This window comes from Zootoca vivipara, chromosome 11, assembly GCF_965207765.1.
Source record: "Zootoca vivipara chromosome 11, rZooViv2.hap1.1, whole genome shotgun sequence".
Lineage (NCBI taxonomy): Eukaryota > Metazoa > Chordata > Lepidosauria > Squamata > Lacertidae > Zootoca > Zootoca vivipara.
The window spans coordinates 35,026,461-35,047,153 of NC_142594.1; the positions used below are offsets into that span (position 1 = coordinate 35,026,461).

The 20,693-nt window shown below is 45.7% G+C and overlaps 1 protein-coding gene across 1 annotated transcript in view; it reads right to left on the reverse strand.

Moving 5' to 3' along the window:
* ST8SIA6 (ST8 alpha-N-acetyl-neuraminide alpha-2,8-sialyltransferase 6) overlaps window positions 1-19,935 on the reverse strand; it is a 45,844-nt gene extending 25,909 nt beyond the window's left edge. Inside the window, exons 1-3 of the mRNA XM_060280790.2 lie at window positions 19,641-19,935; window positions 19,260-19,370; window positions 8,921-9,019 (exon numbers count right to left, since the gene is read on the reverse strand). Coding sequence (XP_060136773.2) covers window positions 8,921-9,019; window positions 19,260-19,370; window positions 19,641-19,735 — 305 coding nt within the window. The 5' untranslated portion in view covers window positions 19,736-19,935. The remainder of the gene's footprint in view (window positions 1-8,920; window positions 9,020-19,259; window positions 19,371-19,640) is intronic.
* Window positions 19,936-20,693: the final 758 nt, after the last annotated feature.

Genomic DNA, 20,693 nt, shown 5'->3' on the forward strand with positions numbered 1-20,693 from the left:
TTTGTGCCGCATTTGTAATCTCCTTCTTGTTGAACCAGGTTTTTAAACATTTATGATGTTTGGAGAGACATGCAAGCCTTGTGAAGCAACATTCCACCCTGCGCTGCCTTGAATGTTCATTTATTTATTTCTTGGGCTCTTTCAACAGCTTCCCTTTTGTGTTCAAGGCTGTTCAATATTTTTGTTGCAAAAATGAATGTTTGTCTGTCGAGACTCATTCTAAGCAGAACATCACATTCAGATGCAATGAGCCTCAGTGGCAAAGGCCTCACAAAGATGCAAGCCATTGAAATGTTTTGCCCCTTGATAAAGTATCTTGCAAACAAAACTTCATTCGGATTCGAAAAACAAATGTTCTATGTGTTTGCTGCCTGTCCTAATTCCATTTGTGCCTTAAAAGTGCAGCCATATTGAGTTCAGTGACTCTTACTTCCAAGTGGGTACATACCCTCCAGCATTTCTCTGATGAAAATAGGAATGTCCTATTCAATCATCACCACCCTCGTTTTATTATTTATGCCCCTCCCATTTGACTTGCTTGCCCTATTCACTCTGGGCGGCTTTCAACACATATAAAAACAAAAAAAAATTGCTTCTGGTGCAACAGAATACTGTGACGGAAACCAGAGTGCAAGGAAACACTGTTTACCTTCCCACCGCAGTGGTACCTATTTATCTACTTGCACTGGTGTGCTTTTGAACTGCTAGGTTGGCAGGAGCTGGGACAGCACAATGGGAGCTCACTGCATTGTGGGGATTTGAACCACCAACCTTCTGATCGGCAAGCCCAAGAGGCTCAGTGGTTTAGAGATAAGGCTTGTTGGAAGACGATGGTCTTCAACAGGGACTGAGGAGACCATGGAGATGGTACCTGCCTGATATATCATGAAAAGGAGTTCTGGAGGGTGGGTGCTGCCACATTCAAGGCCCAGTTCCTACATTGCATTGAAAGGGTTTTCCTGATGAAGGGTTTTCTGCAGGAGTACAGTAATCGGCTGGGTATGTAAAGGGTGAGATCATCTGAGATGACAGGACAGGTGGCTGCTCTCTCGGCCTTGAAGGTCAGGCACCCTTACAGCACATATAAAGATAGTGGGTCATGCAGCCTTAAAGCCAAGAAGCGAGGGACTCTGCTGAATAGTTTTCTTTCTTCTTTTTGTAAAAGGGACACTTGGCAAAAGAGAGACCCAGAACAAATACGATGAGCAGAACAGAATTGCTCTTAAAATAAACATTTCAATATAATAGGCATTGACACATTGTAGCTGATAGACACCTCCAACGAAGACGATTTCTTTAAACAACCCGCCTCCAAGTCATTCCAACTTAGCTGATTTTACTAAGCAACCACTTACATAAAAAGTATGGTTATATTAGCTGCAGGCTGCAGTTCAGCCAGGGAGAGACAGAGAGAGAATTAGTTGGCTGTGGGGAAAACTGCTTGACGGTTCCATTCTTTGATGCTGAATATCATCATATACCACAAAATAATTTCACTTAGAAGATTGAGGCCTGAGGGGGAAATCTTGATAAATTAAGGGGAAAGACTATAAAGCTGATACAACAGAAAGGACACTGTGTGTGTGTGTGTGTGTGTGTGTGTGTGTGTGTGTGTGTGTGTGTGACTTGGGGCAATTATGCTGTCAAGGGGTAACTCCCACACGGTTCTAAAAGCAGACTTCTGCCTCAGGACATCAGCAAGTTGGAGATCACAAAATGAGAACAACTGGAAGGGATGTCATTGGACTGGCAACATATTAAAAAGCCACAGAACCAATGTCTAGCTTCAAAACACATCCAAGCACTCTGTTTAGACTCCAGCTCAATGGTCACATGAAGGACCTACTGAGAGAGAGAGAGAGAGAGAGCCTGGTATAAATAATTTTAATAAATAAGCAAATTTATTCACTGTGAGGGAATAGATCCTGAAGAATAAAACTCAGAAGATCACTCAATTGGAAGCTGCGAAAGCCCCATCGGACGTTCAGCTTCCAAAGAACGTTCAAAAACTGGAACACTTACTTCTGGGTTTTCAGTGTTCGGGAGCCAAAACGTACGAGTACCAAGGCGCTCGAGAACCAAGGTACAACTGTACAGACCAGGGAGCAGACATTAGCTCAATGTTGGAGAACATAGTTTGCCTCTCATCTCTTGTTACTTTCCTTGGGTCCCCCCCATTTACTCCCTGACTCTCTGTTTCCTCCTCCATTTCTGCCTCCATGCTCACTCACACATTCCCACTCCTTTTTCCATTCCAGCCCACCTCAGTCTCTCTTCTTTGTTCTTCTTCCTTCTTCCTAGCTTCTAACTCACCCACACTCTCTCTGCTGCTGCTGTTCTTTTTGTTCCCATTTCTCTTCCCAGAAGTCAGTTGACCTGCTCCTGTTTCCCCTTCTTGTCTCAGTGGCTGGGACCCACACTGAAGGCATCACTTGACCCCACCTGTATCTTCCACCAGGCTGAGCAGTGCTGAATGATCAGTACCTTCTTCCCACTTCATCCCTTCCTGGATCACCCTGGTGTCTCCTCACACATGATTTTATACTAACATCAACTCTTGAAAGAAACTTAAGTTCAGAGGGGCTACTGGAGCCCTTGAGCAACAACTCTCTCACCCTGAAGACTCTAACTGGAGATGGAAGCATGATAAACCTTGACATTGTTCTGTTCCCTTAAGCTCTCAACACTTTTTATCTCAATCCCTCCAAGTCCCATTTATCCCGAGGGTTAGAAGAGATCAGTATGGTTTTCCCAGTAGTGATGTATGGAAGTGTGAGCTGGACCATAAAAAAGGCTGATCGCCGAAGAATTGATGCTTTTGAATTATGGTGTTGGAGGAGACTCTTGAGAGTCCCATGGACTGCAAGAAGATCAAACTTATCCATTCTGAAGGAAATCAGCCCTGAGTGCTCACTGGAAGGACAGATCCTGAAACTGAGGCTCCAATACTTTGGCCACCTCATGAGAAGAGAAGACTCCCTGGAAAAGACCCTAATGTTGGGAAAGATGGAGGGCACAAGGAGAAGGGGGCGACAGAGGATGAGATGGTTGGACAGTGTTCTTGAAGCTACCAACATGAGTCTGACCAAACTGCAGGAGGCAGTGCAAGACAGGAGTGCCTGGCGTGCTCTGGTCCATGGGGTCACGAAGAGTCGGACACGAGTAAACGACTAAACAACAACATTAGAAGAGATTATCAGCAACTTTCCTGCTTCTGTACAGAGTCCTTGTCCTCAGCAATAGTCTTTGGTTGAGTCATCGTCACTTCTGTGACACAAAAGTTGGATAAAAGGAATTAAGAGATCAAAGCTTCTTGCAACAACAGATGCAGCAGCACCCACTTAAAATTTTCTTATTTTTACCCAACTTTTAATAATTAGTTTTTAATTAAAGATTTTCTTGTGCAACAAACAAATAAACAAAATAAAACTAAACTTAAAAAGTACATATATAGTTTTTCCACTTCCTGTTCATAGAATCTTTTTCACAGTTTGTTTGCTTTCAGTATGAGACACTGTGGTCATATACATAGTGCAGTTGGGGAGATAGAGAGAGGACAGAGGGGGGGATAATGATATTTCTTTCTATTGCATAGTGTTTGTGCAGGGTTTTTGTATCAGCATCACGTAGGTAGGTCCTTTATTTAAATATTTATTTATTTTTGTGGGCATTGCAAGAGTTTGGAGGGTCCAGAGCTTGGTTGGTTGCAGTGTAGTTTGTTTGCATGGGGGGGGGGGGGTCAGCTGGTTGCTGAGCCAGGTTAGCCATATTGATTCATATGCTGTTGGTGGGGGGGGGAGATAAATCATAGTCTTCTTGTGCTGTATATATAATGAAGAGGATCCACACCAGGGTGAAGGCATCCTCCGTTGATTGCCCCCATGCTAGTGAACTAACAATTTTCTACCCAACTATTTATCTGTAGCCAGTGGCGGGTGGCGGGGAAAACAGATCCTAATGTGAAATAAACAAGATAGCTTAAAGTATTGTATTGCTTTAGAAGTTTTACTGTCAATCCACAAAGCCCCGCAAACTGGGCAAGACTGAGAGTTTCACAAGATTTTATTGAGGTGGTGTTAGAATCAAGCATTAACTGCATGCTGTGCAGCACAATGTCCCTTCAATACCAGTTAAGCAGAAAGAAAGAAAGAAAGAAAGAAAGAAAGAAAGAAAGAAAGAAAGAAAGAAAGAAATCTTCCATCTCCTACCTTTCATTTTTGAACATGAAATAGCTCTGCTTGGTCTCTAAGTGCCTATTTGTTTCTTAAGGAGACTTCAGGGCCTTTATTGACGGCTTTTGCAGGAGGTGATCAGCATTTCACTTTACAGAATTTTTGAAACTTCTTCGTTCTGTCTCCATTGATGTTTTTTTAAAATAATAATAATAATAATAATAATAATAATAATAATAATAATAATAATAATAATTCAGGTTTTGAACAGCCAGGGCAGTCCTTTCTGTTTGTTATTTTTGTAATTATTTAAGACAGCTGTTCTTTCTTATAAGATAGCAATCATTTATCCCATCAGTGCTCATGAGATTACAAACCTATTCAAAATGCAACCCAATACGAACTGGGTGTTTCAAGTGGAGTGTTTTGCTTCAAATGTGGGTAAATGGTACATCCAACATAATGGATGGAAATATAACGAAACCATGTAGCTCAATTACTTAAAGGTCATCAAAACTGTTCAGCTAATCAGACATTTAAATCAATGGAAATTCCATTTACATTGGCAAGGATCTACTGGAAGGACACACAATGAATTCAGATAATGAGGAGATGTGTATGAACAAATATAAAACGAAGAGGCTTAGTGAAAAAGCTTATGCTTTGCATGGATAACTTCCCATGTTCAATCCCTGGAATTTCCAGCTGAAAAGAGCTCAATTAGCTGGGCTAGCAAAGACCTCTCTGCAGTACACTCCCTGCCAATAAGTCTAGACAGGGCTGCCTGATTAGTGGTCTAATTCAGTATATGGCAGTTTCTTACAGTCTTACATAACTCCAACAATTGATCTGGTGAAGGGATGATGAGGTGACCTCTGGTGAACTCCAATCTCCATTTTGATTTTTGAGCCACCAGTAGCCTACATAATGGGGGCAAAACACAGTATGTATCCTGCCCACTAGCTGTCAAAAATCATATCCTCCATCAATTGGCTTAGTCTTGCCAGTGCATGGCTGCTTTCTAGAAAGGGAGAAGCCTAACCATGGCAGTGTTGGGCACTCCTGCATACACACATCTCTTTTCAGCAAGGCGTTCATGACTTTGCAATGCCTTTCCCCAACTCTCCCTATAATAAAGCTGTGGCCAAAGTTTAGCATTTCCCATCTTGGCCAGCTGTTATCTGGTTGTTGTCATTCATTTATATACAGTGGTACCTCTACTTACGAATGACTCGACTTACGAATGTTTCTACTTACGAATGGAGCTCCGTCCGCCATCTTGGATGCTGTTTAGATAGGGTTGCTTCGACTTAACGAATTTTTTCTCCCAATGCATTCCTATGGGATTCGACTTACAATTTTTTTCGACTTACAAATGTGCATTCGGAACGCATTAAATTCGTAAGTAGAGGTACCACTGTACCACCATTTCGTCCAAGGACTCAAGGTGGTGTACAGTCATACCTCGGTTTAAGTACGCCTCGGTTTGAGTATTTTCAGTTTAAGTACTCCACGGACCGTCTGGAATGGATTAATCCACTTTCCATTACTTTCATTGGGAAAGTTCACTTCAGGTTAAGTATGCTTCAGGTTAAGTACAGACTTCCGGAACCAATTGTGTTTGTAAACCGAGGTACCACTGTACACGGTTCTGCCCTCCTCATTTTATCCTCACCAAAACCCTGTGAGGTAGGTTAGGCTGAGAGGAAGTGAGTGGTCCAATGTGATTGACCCAGTTCACCCAGTGAGCTGAGTGGAGATACAGACCCCAATCTCCCACTCTGGCTTTCTCACCATTACATCACACTGGCTCTCTAATGGGCTTGGGGAAGCTGAGTGACTTGCTTGCAAATTCAGTTGCCTTAAGGAGCCACAGAAGCCTTCAAGGAGGAACTAAAGAAGTAGCTCTGAGGGAGGATGGTGAAAGCACACAGCTGCACACCACAATGTAGAGGGTGGAGATATCTCCTTCCCAACCAGCATATGTTACATTCTCAATAGGAAGCAGGCGTCTCCTTAATGACCTTGGAATCTGCTGATAACAGACAGTTCCTACATATATTGATGCCAGAGATTGAACCCGGGACTCCTGAATGCAAGGCAGGTGCTCTGTCACTGAGCTACATCCTTTCCCTCATTCATGCCTTAAGCATGGGTCACCAATATGATGCCTGTGAGCACACATGTGCTATAATGACGCCCACAGGCTCCCATCTCAACTAGTGTGAAAGAAGCCTTCCTTGGCCATTGGAAAGTTTTTCTTAAGCCTAATTATGCTATGGGGAGGGGGGTTACAGCTGAAAAGCAGAGAGTTGTGACACAGAGGACACAGAGTTTCTATGGTTGGCAAATGTGTGTATATGTTGGCTATCCTTGGCTATCCTTGGTCTTAAGGATACAGGCAGGAATTCCCCCACACCCCATCCTAGCAGCCAGGTATTGCACTAGCAAACTGTTCCGCTGACTACTGCAGAGTCAGTCTGTCACCATGGCTGAGCCATCAGAATCACAACTTTGCACCTTGCAAGGGGCTACTGCTCTGATATGCTGTGCGCTCTTCCATCACATTGTGACTCGTCAGAGCAATTTGAATGCGAGAGCGGACCTAGAAGCATCTCATTCAACTGAGGCAAACTTTTAAACGTTATCTGCTGTTCAAAACACTTTAAAAAAAGAAGAAGCCTAAATGAAAATATTGTCTTGATGATTTCTGTCCTAATGAAGGATTTTGGAACGCTTGAAGTCTAATGAGAACAAAAGGAATGGGAGGTGGGGAGAGAGACTTCTCAGGAGAAGCAGTAAATGAAATATCTTGCTGAAATAGGTATAGTCACTGTTGCTTGTTGAAACATGAAAAATCAATACACAGAGAAAAGAACAAAACACTGAGGGTGTTTGTCCTTGTGCACCACTGCATTAACATTTGTGGACAGCATCATGTGAGAGAACAAGGTGGGACAACCTTTTTCCCTTGGGGTAATCTGTCAGCATACCTGCCAAGTCTCCCGCTGAAAAATGCGGGATCAGCAGCGGTACGGCACCGGAGGTTGCATAGAAGCAACTTCCGGGGCCACTCTGACCATGTGTGGGCACCGGAAATAGGGCAGAGCGGCACCGGAAGTTGCTTCTATGCATGCCCGGTGGCCATCTTGGTGGTGGTTGCATGGCGGCCACCACCAAGATGGCTGCTGGGCATGTGTAGAAGCAACTTCTGTTGTCTCTCTGCCCTATTTCTGGTGCCCACACATGGTCAGAACAGCACCCGAAATGGAGGATCCCTGGCAGGTAGGAAATCCGGGGGATTTCTGGGATTTTTCTCCATTCGGGAGAACAGCGGGAAACGGATTAAAATCCGGGGGTTTCCCGTGAAAAACGGGATACTTGGCAGCTAAGTCTGTCAGGGACTGTGTCCTGACAGTGGGCAGGACTGAATCCAGTGGTAGGAAGGGCCAGAGCAAAAACAAGGCAGGACCACCTCTTTTGTTTTCTGCCCCCCCCCCGCTTTCTTCCAGTCCCCCTTTCTACTGCCTGCTTTCCACTCTCATCTGGTGCTTCTTCCTTCCGCATCAATCAGGCTGCTTGCAAAAGACTTTTTGAAATTAGACCACAGGTTGCTCATGTGTTGTACAGTGGAACATAGCTGCCAAGTTATCCCTTATTTTAAGGGATTTTCCCTTATGCTGAATATGCTTCCTCGCGAGAAAAGGGAAAACTTGGCAGCTATGCAGTGGAACCAGAAGTTCTGGGACTAAGAAAGGGAAGAAATTAGAAGTAATATGCTTGTTGGGCTAGAAAAACAACAACAAAGAACACCATACATCCAGGAACTCTGGGACTTGAAGTAGACAGGGACTTGAGGTTGAATCCAAAGTTAGTTCTTGATTAATTTCAGTGGGTTTGCTCTGTGTTGAATTTAGGCTGGTGGACTAATGGAAACTGTATGAACTCCAGCCTCAGAACTTCTTCAAGCACTGAAAGGAAGAGGGATAAGATGTGAAGCATCAACCCTTGTAGCTGACCAGCAGTATGATGCTCCTAGATTGGCCAGGGTGCCATTGATAGGTGCCGGTGGAGTGGTTGGCAAAGTTTGAAAGCACATCCAAGTGCAAGTAGATAAACAGGTACCGCTACAGCAGGAAGGTAAACAACGTTTCTATGTGTACGCTGGCTCCCTCGGCCAATAATGCGAGGTGAGCTCCGCAACCCCAGAGTTGGTCACGACAGGACCTAATGGTCAGGGGTCCCTTTACCTTTACATTTAGCTACCAATTATCTTTCCCACAATTCCGCATAGTGATACTATATTGAGGCCATTGTGGGGGGGATTTAAATGGTTGCTAGACCCAGGACAGGCATCAGCAGTGGGCCTTGGGAGATGCCCCAAGATGTCAATTATATAAATACTGGGAACCTGGGGTTCTACCCGTGCCTGTTTCATGTGAACTTCAAGCTCCAGTTCAAGTCCTTGACTCCAGCTCTTGTCCCTGGCCTGAGAGACTCAGGTTTGGAGATTATGCATTCCACGTCTAGATTCACGTCTGGCCACTCCACGCCTTGATCTGCAACCTCAGTCAGTCTTGCAACTCATTTCTTTACAATGTGACTCCACCATAGCCCTGGTTTCGCAATGAGCATCTCACCCTTGAAACTACTGCCAGCACACAACATCTGGGTATCCTGGATTGTGTTTAGCAGCTGTATTTGGATGTAAACCAACTAAATTTAAGAACAGAAGCAGACCTCCCTACCTTTTTTTCTTGATAGATGAAGACCAATTGTTGTTCCACAACTCTTTGCATTTTGAGGCTTGCTCAGCCTTCTGAATTCCAGTCTGATTGGGAGCCGTTCTGTTAAGATAAAAGGGGAAAATCAGTCTTTGAAAGAATAAAAATGGTCTTGGCAGCAGCTGTACAATGGATGGCTGTGAAGCAAAGATAAGCAGCAGCAGCTCCAGCTTGGGAGGGGAGAAAACTCAGAACAGCAAAGTCTGTTTCACTTTCATTCTGTGATTTCCAGAAGTGGGCTGCTCTGAGTTGCCACCAGAAGCATATTTTATTATAAAGGGGGGAGTTTTGCTTGCATTGTTCACTGTATTATGTTGATTTTTTTTTGTAAATCAGAAATGTGTTTATATATATAAATATATACCAGAGAAACCACACACAGCTTCAACATAATTGCATTTCAGAAAGGCACGTCAATTTTAACAATAAACATTAATGACTTTTACAAAGACCCAAGATGCTCATTTCAAATATGAATGTGCATTTCAAATAGCACTATTAAAGCTGTATTTGTTACCTTTATGCCCTGCCTTTCTTCCATGATTGAACTCGAGGCAGAGTCCCTTGACAGAACTCAAGGCCACCTTCCATTTGGATCATGTCGAGACTCCGTGCTACTTCGCCTCTGCGGAGTTACTGCTGTGTGTGCTCTTAAGACAGGGGTGGGGAACTTGCAGCCCTTCAGGTGTCCAGGGATGATGGGAGGCGAATGTAGTCCAACAACATTCAGAGGACCAAAGGCTTCCACCCACTGCTTTAAACCTACTTTCTAGGCCTTTGACTTCAGGCAACCACCTCAATATGGCACGAAATGCTCCACACAGAGAATTTAATTTGCCTGCATTCTCCTCAGATATTAGGGCTGTGCACCAGATTCAGCCACAACCCAAAGCATGAATCAGAATCAGTTTATTTCAGCTTTAAGCTCATAAAAATACAGAAGCAACCAAGGCACTCGTAATTGAGTTACAATTAATAAAATAAAATATGGATAGAAGTAAAATACTAGGAAAATATACAAAACAACCCAAAGATTGCAGTCCAAAATATCTGAAATCCACCAAGTTGGCAAATGTTCTCCTAGGCATCCCACCCATCCCCACCCCTGGCCCTAACTCCCCTATTACTCTAAATCACCTCTGTTCATCTTATTCCCCTGAATAAGTTCATGGTTCTGTCAGGTGGGTGGAGATTTCAGGATCAAAATTCCTCTTCCCCTTCAACAATGGTTCTGCCTTCAGAAGGAGACCGCTGTTCAATCCCCTGGCAATGATGTCTCCAAATACATAGCTTTCATCTTCACAGTAGGAATGAATGACAGGCACACAAGAATACAAGAGAAAATAAAGTGCCACACTAAAAATAAAAGTGGTGTTGAAAACTGGCTCCGAGACAGACACACAACCATAAAAATCAAACACTGAGAGTGCATCTCTGAATGTATCTCTATTAAATAGCTTTAACGGGACAGTGCAAGCAGACCAAGCCAACATGCTAGAATGCAATTGCTTATAAACAGCACGAGTTCACAGCCATCCCACCATGAGGTTGTGCAAATGTGTTATGCTGTCATGAGAAACAGGTGTGCCCGCTCAAATATTTTGGAGGAGTGTGTAAAACAGAAATGGGACCGAAGCAAAGCAGCTCCATCTTCCACAGCCAACAGGCCTTAGAGTGTCCTAAGAGTGGCGACCGGCTTTAAATAAAATCCATCATTACTTATAGTAGAAAAGCAAATAGCCCAGTGTCACTCAGCTCAGTTCTGCTCCAGTCTCCAGGCCACCTGTCATTTTGCTCTTGTTCTTCGGGTTTTTGAGATCCAGGAGCCATTCCTGACATTTTGTGCTCGGGAAACACACAACACGGATCTCACTTTCAGTTTCCTTCTGAGTGCATGGGAGTGCAAATGACTGCCACTTCGGGGGGGGGGCAGGGAATGAAAGGTAATAACATGAAAAACGAGCTCTGTGTGCTGCAGTTCCTCTGCGGTAGCCAATGATTTCCAAAAGCTGGGTAATCTTTTATTTCCTGGTCCAATGCTTTCTTACCCAATCACAATATAATCTCCAGTTTTCAAAGGTTGGGTGACTTTGACCTTTTCTACATATTAGCATTCCCTTCTTTCTTAGCCTTGACTCTCATACTGCCTAAAACTCATTACTTCTAGTCGTCTTACCTTCTGGATTTCAAGTGGGAAGTCAAAAACTGTGCCAGCTCACAATACATGCTCTTTATATTTTCACTCTTTCCCCTCTCCTTTCAAAAACTATTGGAATCAGCTGATAGACCCCCTGATTGCAGGCTAAAATTCCCCTTCTGGATTCTACACTTATTTCAAGTGCCTGGCACTATCTTGACACATGGGCAGCTGGATCTTGGCATACGGACTGGATAGACACTCACATAGTTACCCCAACTATGATCCCTCTTCCCCAAATCCAGGATTCACCTGCTATTACAGCTGGGGGGGGTGTTTTTTAGCCTGAGGGACACATTCCCTTCTGTGTAACCATCCTGGGGCCACATGGCAATGGAGGGCAGGCCCAGAGGGGAAATGGGTGGATGAATGGAAGTATATCATACCTTCGTATTTAGGCTAGTTTCTGCACATACAAATCTCTATCACCCATCCCAGGCAAACAAGGGGCATTAACCAAAGTTCAAAGACTCATTCCAGCCATGGGAAAACACTCAAGGTAGAGCCAATGAGGGGCATGGCCTGGGGAGAAAGAACTGGGGGGCTTCATTTGGCCACTGGCCTGACTCTCCCTACCCCCAATATTACAGTTTGGACACTCCCCAAAGTGACAAAATACCATGTTCTTCTATTTCTAACACTGCTCTTCATTCTTCATTCTCTCCCATTTTTATTAAGTCAGCTACTCCATGGCCATTATAAACCAATTGTTGTTCCCCAATAGGATACATGCTTTAAACTTCTTAAGTATTCTGCCACTAATTTTGTCGAATTCAATAATGAGACTGCCTTGCTGTTTTAGGGTTCATGACACTTTGATTAATAAGGTAATATGCAATCTAAATGCTCGGTGAAATGGACTGTAAAATCTTAAACGGCAGAAGTAACAAATTGTCTAACAACATTAATCACGGCGACTGTGTAAGAGGTTGTCTAACACTCTCTTCACACTCTCCCCCCCCCTCCCCACAAAGGAATTGTCACTAATGTTTTGGGCCAATGAAAGGCAGGCATCTCCTTCTCACGCCCCATGGCTGGCCCAAGACATTTTTCTGGCTGATGCAAACATCAATATGGAACTCCTAGGACTGTAGGAAGCTTCCCAATATTGAGTCAGACCACTGAATTGAACCTAGGACTTTTGCATGTAAAGAAGATGCCCTACTATTGAACTCCACTCCTTCTACCACAGTCCGTGCACAGACACCACTTGTTTTGGCAGTTGAATCTTCCTTTGGGTCATTTTAAACAAATCCAAGCTGGTTTAGGTCAGCAGAAAGTGCTTCCCCGCTCCTCCCCACAAGGCCAAAAAATTCATTTGGCACCTAAGGCAGAATATCCCACAAGTATCTCTCCACATTCCCGGTCAGTCAAAATACAGCCACAACAATCAATTAAGTAACCAGCAGTTTGCTGCCAATTCATGGCACTCAAAATCAGCACCTGAGGCAGCTGTCTGATTCTGCCTAATGGCAGGGCTGGCCCTGGCTGTCCCATAAACTTATCAGTGTGGCATTTTTGCCATAAGCAAAGGCTCCTGTGCATTAATCAAAGTTCAAGGGCTCATTCCAGCCATGGGAAAAGAAGAGACTGACCCTTGGGAAATGCTGTGGCGAGGATCATCAACAAATCACTCTCCTCTAAGGCAGGGGTGGCCAACTGATAGCATGTGCCCAAAAGTCTTGGAAACAGCAGTGCCATCAGGGCCAGACTCTGAGACAGAGGTCCAGGGCCCCACACAGCAGAAGCAGGAAGGCCCCTCAAATGCAACAGCGGTAAGGCTGGATGACCACATTTCAAAGGGAAGTAATCACCTCCTAAAAGAGAGATCCTTTGTGAGGCCATTAACTCAAGAATCTAAAATTACTGAACTATGCCATTGCTTGGTAATAAGGTTATGTCCACAGAGACTATAAAGCGAAGCAAGGAAGCCTCAGGCCTGTGATCTCCCTCCTCTTCAAGCACCAAGCTTATTTTCTTCTATAACTCAGGTGCAGCGAGATTATATGAGCAAGCTCAGTGAAAAGAGAGCCTAATCAAATCAGAACTCTGCCTGGAGGGGCAAGAACACTACTGAATGCCGAATCCAATTGATAGCTACTCTGGGTTCAGCAGCTGGCAAGGATGGGATGACGCCCTCTTCCCCAGAAACCCTCACTCATCTGTGCAGATTATGCTCAAGGTGGGTAAAGCAAACTCTGCAAAAGGGAACTTTGTCATTTCTAAAAATTAGACATTCACATTTCTGTTTGTCTTGCGATTCCATGTAATCAATTCCCCTCTTTTTTTATAGCTTTCGACATAAAATACAATGAAAGTCAAACTAATCTAAATAAAGGGATAAAGAAGAAAAAGAAAACAATACAAACCCATATATCAATGTTGCATCTTAACTCTTATTCCACACAAAGGAGGGCGAGCCCTCACGGCTCTCACCTGCTGCTTTCCCCAGGAAAACCCTCAGAAAAACTGAATGACGTTTGTTCCAATTTGGAAGTATACAGTGGGTTTTCCTGGGGAAAGCAGTGAGACAAAAGGAAGACCTCTCAAACCCCTGCTCAGGAATCATGGGACAATTGTGGATGAGCCCTAAGCTCTGCTCTGAAATAAACCCACTCCTGCCCATGCTCAGGTCTCCTGCTATGGTTCACAGGGGCCTTTAGCCAGCCAGGAGCCAAAGCATGGATCTGCTGGCTAAGAGTCAGGACCATGGATAGCTCACTGTGCATTCAAGATCAGGCCAGGCAGCAGGCCTGCTTGACGTATCAGTAGCCAACTGCAGATCTACGTGGTCCTGCGCAGCAAGGCGGGTGCCTCTAGCTCTGCTTCCTCCAAGCTGGACTGGGGGGATTGCTTGGGCTTAAAGGGGTTGCACCCTACTCCAAAGGTATGTGCTCCAGAAAAGCTGAGGTGCCTTTTGTCCTCAGATCCAGGGAGTACTTTTTGAACATGCGAGAGACAGGGTGGAAGATGCGGCCTATGCAACTAGATTAGGGGGAACAGGAACAGAGAGGTAGCCGCTGTGGCACGGGAGCCTTAAGATCATGCAGAGTTGCGCTGGGGTGAAATTTGGCACAAAGAAGCCACACACACACACAAGCTCACCCACAACACAGCCTGAGGTAGAACATTGATGAGATAATCGATAACGTTGACAAACTTAATTTCCATAATGGGGTCCACAGTTTCTTCAAGAGTATTTCTGCATTTGGAAGACAAGCATGGTCCCTGCTAAGTTCCACCTCTCCTGAGCTTGTCAGGGGGTAGAGATGTCATTCAGGAAGAAAAGAGGAGTGGGGATTATTTATGTGGTCTGCTTCTGCCCCTTTAGCAAGAAGAGATGTATGACTGGCAGCAAGTGAAGCTGAACATACCCCTCATTCATACCATACATTTAAAGTGCTATGATACCACTTTATACAACCATGGTTCCTTCCCCCAAAGAATTCTGGGAGCCGCAGATTGTTAAGGGTGCTGAGAGTTGTTAAGAGACAGCTGTGCCCCTCTGAGAACGACAGTTCCTAGAGTTCCTTGTGAGGATTGATTGTGAAACCACTCTGAGAATTGTAGGGGAACGGGGTGGGGTGTGGGTCTCTTAACTCTCAGCCCTTTTTTTAAAAAAACAAAAAACGGCAGCTCCTTGAACTCTTTGGGAGAGCCATAAGTGTTTAAAATGGTATCACAGTGCTTTAAATGCAGCGTGTGAATGTGGCCATAATCACCTATTCATTCCTGTTAAAGGGAGTTAAAGGGACAGCTATAGAAGGGAGAGTTCAGAAGTCAACACCCCTGCAGGAGAAATGTGGGGCTAGCTGGCCGATGCTTTCCAGCATATCATTTCTACCAGATGCACCCCAGAAAGGCTATTTCATAATGTGTCTTAAAGTCATAGTCTGGGAAGAAATAAGAATGCTAATGATGGCAGTCAATTTAGCACAGCTGCCAGGCTTGCTGAGCAATGTGTATTGCAGTCCATTACTTATGTGCTAAGTAACTATTCCCATTCTTTGTAATAACTATTTCACCCTCAGGGGTACAACGTTGTGACAGGAGAAAGAACATAGAGGTCTCTGTAGCACGCTTAATAATTAATTACATTTGGTTAATTATTTCACAGCTTCTCCAAAAGGGTCTGTTGTTGTAGACAGGAGCCATGAAAAAAATAACAATCACATAAGCACACACAACCCCTGTTTCTTGTGTCCACGCACAAGCCAGGTCATTGCTTGAGCTGCTGTGATGTCATAGAATGTTTATAAGCACTCTAAGCTCTAAAGGCAAAGTCTGTCATCGTGGAAGGTCAAATATCAGGGCAGGTGCTGTGTGGTAGGTGCAGTGTCAGTTTTGGAGAAAACCCTTCTTGCCTGGCCGAGTGCCTGGAGAGGTTCTGTGGTATAGAGGAACTGTCGAGCAAGAAAGTAGAAACAAAATAACAAAATTGGGCAGAAGTGGGCATAGAGGATATGGGGGCATAGATAAACAGGGCGTAGAAGAATGAGATGAAGAGATAGTCAGGAGACAGGATGGAGAAGGGGAAAGACAGCTCACACAGGGCCTAGAAATAGGACTGGCGGCATGCTGCTAGGTAGACAACTGGTGGAAAGAATTTCTCACGATCAAGTCCAATAGCAGAGATCTTTCTGTTTGGATCTCAGGGGTTAATTCTGTTAATGTTAAAGTCAACTAGCCAAAAGGTAGGTGGGTGGAGGAACTGCTTAGCAACCAGGCAGAGTGGCATGCTCTTTAACAACAACAAACAACAACTTTATTATTTATTCCCCACCCATCTGGCTGGTTCACTGAGGTGGCACATGTCCTGAGAGGGTTTTCATCTGTATATTTGGTTGAACAAAACAAGGACTGAACCCCTCTGTTCCTTTCTCTTCAAATTACGTACCATTTCCCGCAGTTTTCCTCAATAAAGTGTTACAAAGATTATTTTCTCACTGGACTCCATCTGCATTACTTAAGTGACTTTGCTAACACTTATACAATAATAATCAGCCATAATTTTTAGCCAAATAACTCTAGTGCATTATATTGATGTAATGTTTCATCCCTGGAAACAGGTGCTTTCCCCTCTTTATTAGTCAATTAATCTCTCTTGCCTGACTGCTGCTCTTACAACATGCACATTACAAACTTTAATGGAAACTGGCAGGAGAGTCAAGAATGTTTGGGGGGGGAGAGAAGCGTAAGAGGCACCACATCTGTTTTGTGTGTCTTGCAGTTCAGCACCTGGCATCCTGGTAGGGAAAAGCTTACCAGGAAATGCTTTTGTTGTTGCATTGCTACTCCTGTGGTTGCTTTTTTTGGTGCCAAGTATTTTCTTATCATTGCTTCCACACAATTAAACGCTAGGTGCAAGCAAACAAAACGAACTTTTAAAAAAGCCAGTGGGAAATTTATATAAGTGGATCGGCAATTATTGCCCCTGGAGGTGTCCCCAGTGTTCTACAGAAGTGCAGCAAATGTTGAACATTCAATCGCAGAATGAAATAAATATTGTCAGTCCTTCACTGCTTTTGAACCCTAAAGTACTTTGAAAATACAGGAGTCACAGAAGGCCAAAGAGACAGGAAAACATTCTATTTTACTGTAAAAGAGTTTTGACAAAGAAAATGGATGGTCTGTGCCATGGCTTAAAAAGAAGAAGAGAAAGAAAGAAAGAAAGAAAGAAAGAAAGAAAGAAAGAAAGAAAGAAAGAAAGAAATCACTGCTTGGCTTAATTTGGCAAATCCTTTATTAATTGTAATGGAATAAGACTTGTAAGGCCTCCGTTTATACCTTTAATCAGCATCAAAATCTAGGTGGGAAGGCTTGTTTGATATTGGAAGTGCTATAGAAGTGAGCACTTTAGTAATAGAAAAATGTTAGTTGAATGCTGGGGGGGGGGAATACTTGCAAAAGGCACAGATCAGCTGAGGAAATAGCTACATAAGAAGAGTGAGTCTCTGTCCTGGGAGACTTAAAACCAATGCAGAGCAGCCTATAATGTCAGGTTGAGGAGGATTCTGTCACATATGGAATTGAACACCAGAGTGAAGTAGCTGTTAGGGTGTTGGATTAGGAGCTGGGAGACCTGGGTTCAAATCCCGACTCAGTCATGAAGCTCACTGAGTGACCTTGGACCAGCCACCATCTCTCAGCCTAACTCAACACCCAAGGTTGTTGGATAAAATGGGATGTGGGGGAGCCATGAACACCACCTTGAGCTCCTTGGAGGAAAAGCAGTATACTGTATAAATATATAGAGAAAGCCCCCAACCCACCCAAAATACAGGGGAAGAATAACCTGTGGACCTGTCTGAGAATCAGAACTTGTTGCTAGTGTCAGAAAAGGGATTCTGGGTGTGGAGTCTGAGCCTGCTGCTGAACCATCAATGGGCCACCCACCCAAAAGCAGTAACTCCTCTCTAAAGCCCTGATCAAAATGTTAGCAGGCATAGTGTGAGCTCATCCATCAGTGTTGTAATGCAAGGCTCCAAACCAGATAACCCACCCCTGACATTCTGTTTAGCCCTCAGTTAAGGGATGGAGTTTGCGTGGTGATCGGCTCCAAGCTCTATAGACTTAACACTGGTCAGGTCCCTGGCTGTATTGATCTTGGCTATAGATTCTATTGTCCATGCACTGGTAACCTCCAGGCTGGATTACTGCAATGTGTTCTTTGAGGGGCTACCCTTGAGGTTGATCTGGAAGCTGCAACTGGTGCAAAATGCAGTGACTCAACTGCTCATTACCACCATTGCTGGAGAAATTGCGCTGGCTGCCAAATCGGCTACCAGGCTATGTTCAAGGTACTGGTTTTGGTGGATAAAACCCTATACAGCTTGGGACCAGCTTGGGACTCTGCAAAGTCCATTCTTCTCAAAAAGTCCATTCCAGGCAATACAGCATTTTGTTGTTACATGAATTACATGAATCTCAAGGCAATTTACAATCCTACAATAAAAGCTACTAGGTTTAAAAACAGTATAACTAGACAATGGAAATAGAGACCCAAAAGAAACCTCATCAATCCCATGCAGCTGGAAAAGACTGCCCAAACAAGAATGTTTTCAATCTGAATTCTCTCTTCATGCGAAACTTTTTCAGAACCTTCCTCTTAAACCGGAACCTAACTGGCTGTTTACAGTACAATCATATACACGTCTACTCAGAAGTAAGACTCTTGGTTAAATGGGATTGGGAGGTTGGTATAGAGTTTGTAGTCACAAACTGCTGGGATTCTAAAAGCAGGCGGGGGTTGGACCTGAGAACTCTCCAAAGGTTGAATTGTGCGAAACTGTTCAGCTTACTCTGGTGACATTTCCATTTCTGCAACTTTTCACACCACATCCTAAAACTATTTTTGTTTTTTATGCCGTGGGAGTTTAATGAGCGGGTTGAGGAGACAAGAAACTTCTCAAGAAAAAAAATTACCTTGGTCTCGTGGATCACAGTTAAAGTGTTTGAAAGAGAAACACCTGAGCTCAAGGATGGTGACTCACAGCAGAAAGGATTGAAGTGAAGAAAAGTTGATGGATAAAGTAAGTAAAAAAGAATAAAGAAAACAAAAGTGGGGGGTAGGGTAGAATATCTTCAAAGCTGAAGATGCCTCCTCTGCTAACCTAAATGGGGAAGAATTTTGATTTCATTTTTTCCTGGAAAGGAATCTGGTTACCACCACCACCAGTTACAAAATGATTCCTTGTGCTGCTTCAGTTGCAATATAATATATCATTAACACTTTAAAATGCAATTTTAAAAGTAACTGATAATACAGGGATAAGATAATCTACCACCAAGCTTTTCGCCGCTGTTGCTGAAGCCAAAAGGCACGTTACAAGAACAATGTTTTGCAAAGAAAAAAGAAAAAGAAAAGAAAAAGTAAAGTATGTTGACCCTGTGAGTTGGGATCCCGAAATGAGAGCAGGACAATCAGGGACCAACCACAACTCGTGAGTGTTTTCAAGATGATCGGCCCTTCTTGGAACACCGCTGCTCCACAATCCAGATGTTCGCGGCTGCTTTTCTCACGCTGGACCAGCGCAACTCTCCCAACACAGAGGCGAGAAAAGGCGTTTCAACAACAACAACAACAACACAGCTCAGCCTTTTTACCTGTTGGTGGCCAACTGAGGCTCCAGCTGGGCAGATGCCGACGGCGACCGGAGAGATCGCATCACCCTGGGGGTGTCCCCAGTCGTCGCCCTGACCTCCTTCTCCCAGCCCCTGGCAAGCAAGCGAGACAAACCCAAGTTGGTCAGCCGAGAGCATTAAGTGGCGCGAGGAGATGTCCCCAGCAGCCACAGCAAACACCTTGGCACCTCCGTGCAACCCCCCCTTGCAAAAAACGCGCGCGCCCTGCCTTGGGGAAGCCCCCCCTCGTGCAGGGAAGCTGGAGTTGGTCTCTCTCCCCACCCCACCCCCGTGACTTCACCCCCCCCCCCGCGTGGGATCCCGCCACCCCCAGCAGCCCTCCAGGCAAGATCCCTCCAGTACCTCGCGCCGCCGGAGCCATCGGCGGAGAGCCACCCGAGGCACAGGCACAGGAGCAGGCTGCCCAGCAGAGCCGCCAGGGCAAGGACCGCCCGCATCGCCGCCGTGGGGAGGAGAGCTGCCTGCCCCCTGCCGCGGGATCCGGCCGCCGTCGCCGTCGCTGCCCCCGCCCGCCCGCCTCCCACTGCAGCGAAGGCGACCCCGTCGGGCAGAGCAGGGGCGGCGGCGAGTGGCAAAGCAGGGACGGCGCTGCTCGGCTGCTCTCGTCCCCCGCCCCTCGCTCGCTCCCGCCTCCCTCGGCGCCGCCCCCCAACGCCGCTCTGGCTCCGCCCCTCTCCGGCTCCTGGCGGATCCGTTTCGTCTCCTGCGGGGTCTGGGGAGGGGAGCTGCCGCCGGAGGGGCCTCAGCTCATCCCAGCCACTCGGCAGCTCTAGCTAGCCGCTCAGACTCTCTGCTGCTCGCTGGCGAGAAGGGATGGGGAAGGTGGGGGTGGGGTGGGGGTGGGGGGATCTGTCTGCCTTGAGAAGATGGGGTGGGAGAGTGGGGCGGATAACTGTGCTCCTAAAGGACCAGGTGTGTAGCCTGGGAGTCATTATGGACTCACAGCTGTCCATGGAGGCGCAGGTCAATTCTGTGTCCAGGGCAGCTGTCCATCAGCTCCATCTGGTACCATGGGCGTACCCAGGATCAAAACTAGGGGGGGCAAGGGGAGGGGCCAAGGCACGGAAGGGGAGGGGGCACAAAGTGGGCGGGAACGGCGAACTCGCGCTCCGCCGGGCTGTGCCCCTCCCTAGAAGCAGGGCTGGTGGGCGGAGGCGGAGCCCAGCCCAGTGGAGCGCGAGTTCAGCGTTCCCGCCCGCCGCGCCGCGCTCTCTGGTTCCCCGCCGCGCTTGGCCTTGCCAGAGGGCACGACGGGGAGCTGGAGGGAGGGCGCAGCGCGGCGGGCGGGAACGGCGAACTCGCGCTCCGCCGGGCTGTGCCCCTCCCTAGAAGCAGGGCTGGTGGGCGGAGGCGGAGCCCAGCCCAGCGGAGCGTGAGTTCGGCGTTCCCGCCCAC